Source organism: Coffea eugenioides, chromosome 1 (genome assembly GCF_003713205.1).
Source record: "Coffea eugenioides isolate CCC68of chromosome 1, Ceug_1.0, whole genome shotgun sequence".
In the NCBI taxonomy this organism is placed as follows: domain Eukaryota; kingdom Viridiplantae; phylum Streptophyta; class Magnoliopsida; order Gentianales; family Rubiaceae; genus Coffea; species Coffea eugenioides.
This window is the reverse complement of record NC_040035.1, coordinates 34,559,431-34,565,576: the sequence shown is the minus strand read 5'-3', so window position 1 is coordinate 34,565,576 and position 6,146 is coordinate 34,559,431. Positions and strand designations below refer to the sequence as shown.

General features: G+C 36.2%; 1 protein-coding gene across 1 annotated transcript; it reads right to left on the bottom strand.

The window, feature by feature from the left end:
- Window positions 1-2,175: 2,175 nt before the first annotated feature.
- LOC113780866 (scarecrow-like protein 3) lies at window positions 2,176-4,473 on the bottom strand. The gene is made up of 2 exons (XM_027326652.1): window positions 4,122-4,473; window positions 2,176-3,806 (listed from the first exon to the last, which is right to left on the bottom strand). Exon 2 carries the CDS (start codon window positions 3,767-3,769, stop codon window positions 2,357-2,359), a length of 1,413 nt encoding a protein of 470 aa, XP_027182453.1. The 5' UTR covers window positions 3,770-3,806; window positions 4,122-4,473; the 3' UTR covers window positions 2,176-2,356.
- Between the last annotated feature and the right edge of the window lie 1,673 nt (window positions 4,474-6,146).

The following is a 6,146-nucleotide window of genomic DNA, read 5'->3' as shown; positions in this document are numbered from 1 at the left end:
ATTTATGTGTAATAATTAAGCGATCAGGTACTTTTGCGACAAATAACTAGATCCAAACTACACAAGTCACCTATTTTGTCTGATGCTTATGAGTTTTAGCTTTCATTAAGCAGTCATTTCTTGTTATCATGTCTTGTTTTGTTGCTGATCTCTCTCCATCTATTGAAAGATACAAGTAGCACCAATTGACTACCTTTTATAGGCTCCCAAATAGAACTATGGGAGTATAAACGAATTCAGGTGCTTATCAGTGTAGTTGGACAGCTTTGTTCCATCCTGTGATTAATGTTTGACGAAGCCAAGAGATATATTGCTGAGAGATCCAGTCAGCAACTTAAATACACTACATTCGTTGTTGTGGGACAAACTCGGCTTTGCAACCCCGAACTTGTATCGCATTCCACTTTGCATCCTAAACTTCAATTTTGAACCTATTGTATCTTAAACTTTCAATTTTAGACACTTTACATTCTAAACTCTCAAATTTGTACTATTTCAATCCAGTCAATAACTACTTTTACAAAATTAACGGCATAGAGGACTCCAAAAAATTAATGATAATATGTAGAAAGTATTCAAAAGGTACCAAATATGATAGCAAAAACCAAAGAATACATTATCAATAATTTGTACCATCTTTTATTTCGTTAATTTTGCTAACAATATTAGTAATTGATACCATATAAATGAATGACAATGTGCTAAAAATGGTGAAAAAAGAGTTAAGGGATCGTAGTTGGAATAAAATTGTACATTATCATTAATTTTCATCGCCCTTTAACTCGTTAATTTTGCGAATGAAAACATTGTTTGGACTTAAATGAGACAAAAATTAAAAGTATAGGGTGTCAAGTATTTAAGATTTAGTGCTTAGGATGCAAAGTGTCCAAAATTGAAGTTTAGGATACAGAGTAAGAAAGTGATACAAGGTCAGGAGCGCAAAGTGGAGTTAGTCCTTAATTGTGACAACAATGCAAAGTGTGTAAATCTCTTGGCGATGATTCTTATGCTTAATTATCCATTCTTGGTTAAAATCATACCACCGTCTTTTTGAGGTGACTGAAACAAGTAAATATGGAGGAGTTACGGGTAGGAGATAAAATCTGAGAAGACATACAAGATCAAACTACCAAAAGTTCTCCCATTACTTTCACTACTGATGAGTGCTTGGTAATTGAACTTATATATATATAGTCCACAAAACAGTAGTAAAACTAGATCTTATATATCTTTGAATGAATCTACCTTGGCAAGGAAACCATTGGCGTAGGAGAAGAACTTTAGTCTTCTTCTGAGCTCCTGTAAACTCTCCATCCATATAGATTTCCCCACTGTGTTTTGATTATTGATTCATTTCCATTTTGTAATTGATGAAGCTATAGAAGAGTTAGCTTATGATGCCATGGTCTTTGCACAAAATATTTACTAATATTTATGTGGTTTGAGGTCTGGCACCTAACTTTTTGATGAGTTCTATAGGATCAAACTTTAAAACATCTTAATTGTCTGGTAAAAAAAGCAAATGTTGTGTATGTAACACTAGCTGAACATTATCACCTAATTAATCCGGACAAAATATATTCTCAATCAACAAAATTATTAGGCAACACTGTGCTAACTAATTATCAAAATGGAGACAATTGTTCTCAAGCAACTCCTGTTATTGAGGATTGAGAGTCAAAAAGTTGTAGCACTAAGAGGCACTCAGAAGTCATATTGCTGTCAACTTCTTTTCTGTACGCCTAGTTTTGCTGCATTTTCTTCATCCTAAGCAGATGGTAAGTTAACAAATTATGTTTCTCTCACTCTAATTATTTTGATCTATCTTTAAACCATACTAGTAAAATAATTGACTCATCTTTAAAGTGCAATGAAAGGATGTGACCTTTTCAGGTTATAATGCTTGAAGCAATACAAGTCTCCTGAAGTTCAACGGCAAAAAATGTTAGGCACAAGCTTTTTTCGCCTCAGGATACTGAAACTGGAGTGGAAAGTTTCAAGCAATGCCATTACAAACTGCAGTGGATGTATGGTAGAATGATCAGCTCCTGGGAGTCTTGGAAGTTAAGTAGGTAATTCTAAAAAAATTTAAGCTCCATTTCATAGGAATACACAAGCACGAGAACAGAGGGAAGCAACAAAGCAAATATTAACCCAAAGTAAAAGAACAAGCACTTAAATGACCGATAGAGCTTGATCAGAGGTATTGATTAGAAAGAATACACGCACCAGTGAGCAGATAGAATAGAAAAGCTAAGTTACACTCCTGATTTCATATCACAATTTCAGTTCCATTCAAGAGGGAAAAAGGGAGGAGGAGAAAATCAAACATTACAATTCCATTTCACTCAAAATCTCACCTCCTACATCTCCAAGCTGAAACCGAGAAAAGAGCTCTATCTTGCCAGCAAATTACTATGCAACCATTCTCTTCCTTGATCTTATATCCATCACAACTCCGATTTTGCAACAATCTCTTGGCTTGCAACATTGCATAATAGCTCAAAGCTACATTTCCAAAACCAGCCAAGTCAAATCTTTGAATCCATTTTTCAAGTTTTTCATGCCTTTCTTTCCTCTCAACGCCCTCACATGCTATTATGTTTTTAATCTCCTCGCCAAACAACATTTTCTCCACCTTGAGTCTCTCCACTGACGTTCTTGGAAGCGTGGATTCCAGACAGTCAAACAATGCTGCATAGAAGTACAAGGATTCTGATAGCCTCTCCATCAGGTTTGCCCCATTGTGATTAGCATCTTGCTCTGCTACCACCATTATCTTTGGAGACAAACTCCATAAAGCATTCAAGAAACTATCCAGCTTTGCTGAAGCATTTGATGATAGTGGCGAAGATGATGCCGAATCACTACTTGGGCTGTAACCATTAACCAGATCTTTCTCAAGCAATTCTCCTAAAGTACCCTGGTTCATTTGTAGCACTCTTTGCAAATGATGACCATTTGAACTTTTTGGTACCATTGGTGACTTCTTCAGCATTTCTTCATCCGTGGCCAGAAGAGCATGCAGCTGAAGAACTGAACTAATTGCTAGAGCTTCACCAGTTTTAACTCGTAATTTCTCCACATCAAGATTCTCTAATTTGCTAACTATCGGATTGAACTGAAATGGAATATCCAATTTTTCAGCATCTTCACTCAGGATGTGAGCCATTTGGTCTAAGATTTCTTTCTGTTGATGCACCCCTGTTATTCTCAAATGGGGTGGACCTTCAGGCCTAGCACTCAAGTCTTGAAGAAGTGCACGCCATTGTGCAGGCTCTGATGCATTGAGATCAATAATGTGGACCATTTTTTCCCCTTCCATAGCTTCGATGATAGCTTGGTTTGTGATGACAAAAGCCACCTTCAGAAAAGGAAAGAATTCGAAAAACATTTTCCTCACAAGAACTTCCTCAGAAACCACGGATATCCTAGTTGAATGGAGGGCCTTATAAAGCCCAGGCCAAGTTTTCAGGACCCTATCAGCTAGAGCCTCCGTAAAATACGAAGCAATTCGCTGCATCGTATCGCCATCAGGCGTGGCAAGATGGGAAATTTGATCAAGGGCCATGTTCGCATTTTCAAGGCTACCAGTAGCTACATGATTTGCACAAGTGAGCAATAGATGAATCAAATATAGGCCCCTTTCTTCAGACTTTAGTTCTTTGAGCCATTGATATGGTGATCCCAAACCGGGTGAAAGTGACATCATGGGAAACATTTGCAGGGGTGAAGAAGTTACAGATGATGAACCATCATCTTGAAACATTGGTACAACAGAACGGTACAATAATCTCCAGAAATGGCTACAATCAGAAAGACAAATGTAGATGCAAATTTCTTACTCAAGAACTAAGAACAAGGCCAACTTCACAATTATTCAAGAATCAAGATTTGAAATAACTGACAATAACGGACTATATCTCAAAATCTCCAAACATACACTGAAGTTTCAAAGCTCAATCTTTCCAGAAATTCCCCAAGATTATACAGCAAAGAACTACAACTCAAATATGCAAAAACAAATTAGAAATGTACCCTTCAAAAACCAAGAACCACAGAGCAGTGAAAAACAGAGCAAAAAACAGAGTGAAAAAGGAACTCAACAAGACAGAACTCACCAATTAGAGCAAGAACAAACAATTCCTTAGTGGGTTTTTCAATTCACCAAAAACCCAGAAAATCCCTCAAATTGTTCCCCACAAATCACTTTCCTGGTTCGGTAATCTGTTGCCCACGGCAGCTCTGCTTTGTCTGGTTTCTTCTTCAATTTTTGAACTAAAGAGAGAATTAGAGAGAGAGAGAGAGAGGGAGAGAGTGTGTAAATTCACTAAATTGGTTAGGTTGAATTAAAGCTTGGAGGAAGTATTTGGTCAGTTTTGAAGGACTTTGTTTCCTTTCTTCATAGCTACGTTGTCGACAATGCGTGGGGGGTAGTTTTTGTCGTTACTGTTTTGGTGTCCTCCTTATTGAGTTTTGGCTTTGTAAGGAATATGGAATTTGTGAGAAGAAGAGCCTCTTTGTTGTACTCTACCATAATACTTACTTTTCTATCCCATCTATCTACACCTGTACCTGTCTTGTCTCTTTCCCTCTCTAGATTCATTTCTTGTCTCTTTTCTCTCACTAGAAAACCACTTTTCAAACTTGTCAATTTCTATTGTCATCCCAACCATAAAACAACAAACAACAAACAATTACTATTCCTATATAAAAAGACTAATATGTTTAGTTCTAAGTAGTAGTTGAATATGCATGATTGGGAAAAATAGTACTATTGTATATGCTAAATGTACAACTCTTTAAGCTACATCTTGTTTTCAATTTTTCGATATTTATTCAAGGATTTGTTTAATGTCAATTTGATACGACATATTTCTTCCCATGATCAAGAAAATTGAAAAATATTTAGTCCTAATAGTAGTTTGATTGTGTCTGTTTCAAAAAATAGTGTATTACTATTTTATATGTTAAAAGTGTAACTCTTTGAGCTGCATCTTGTTTCCGATTTTTCGATGTTTACTCAACAATTTGTTTAATATTAATTGGATCAAAATATTTCTCCCATGATCAAGAAATATGAAGGGAGAGGGTTAGATTGGGTTGAATGGTAAAATTAGAGAAATTATAAGTAGGATTTTCGTTGGTTCAAAATTGACAGCAAAAAACGAAAAAAAAAAAGATCAAGAAATATGAAAAGAGCAATGTATTATCTTTCAACGATATGCTCAAATGGCAGATTTTGTACTTGGTAAATACTACTTTTACCGGTCAAATTCAGAGTGATTAGCTATGTCAAAGCAATTCTTTGTTATTTTTTGTAAAGACAAACAAATTACAAAGAACAAGGTATTGCCGAGAAAACTTGAACCATATGAAGGAGGATGCACTTGTCTCAACATGCAGAACAACATGTGGAAGCTATATTTAGATTGGAATTCAAAGTCAAGAATTGCAACAACTTTTTGTTTTTCTACAATATAATCCGGTAACGTCTTGATAAGAAGCAATGAAGAGAAACCACTACTATTAAGTATTTAATTTATCTGCTCTATCATTTCTAGAGAAAAGGCCTCACTTTTGTGTCTTTCCTTGTGTCTCCCCCTCTCTCTCTCTTTCACTGTCTTTGCTTCTCTCTCTAGACTTTGTTTGGAACAACTTTCTGTTGTATGTTTGTCACGACCTAAGATGGATAGGGAATCAGGAGCTGGCCAAAGGAGCATAGACTTTAATATTCTCCAAGACCTGCACCAGTCCAAACATGTCCTAACAAAGACAAACAAAATGCCATCAGTTTTTGTTTCCTAGTGGGGCTATTGTGGGGGATTGCAAGAAAGCTATCCAATATGCTTCCAATCTATGGTTTTGTTCTTTTGTGAAAAATGCCAAATGCCCTCAAATTGTTATTATCTTCTCACATTCGGACAACGAGACAGGGAGGTTAGGCAACCATCCAAAAGTAGACACCACGCTTATGGTTCTCAATTCCCATCTCCACTTGTTAAAGTCCTAGGGTGGGCAAGATTGTGTCTATCTTTTCAAACCCCCTATTTCTTCTCTACCCTTTTGCCATCTTCCTTTTAATTTTATTTTTCTTTTTGGGACCATAACCAAAATGAAAAAAAATAAATGAGGATCCCAACCAA

Excerpts from the sequence above, each read along its gene's own strand:
- LOC113780866 (XM_027326652.1), bottom strand. The coding sequence starts at position 3,769 with ATGTTTCAAGATGATGGTTCATCATCTGTAACTTCTTCACCCCTGCAA.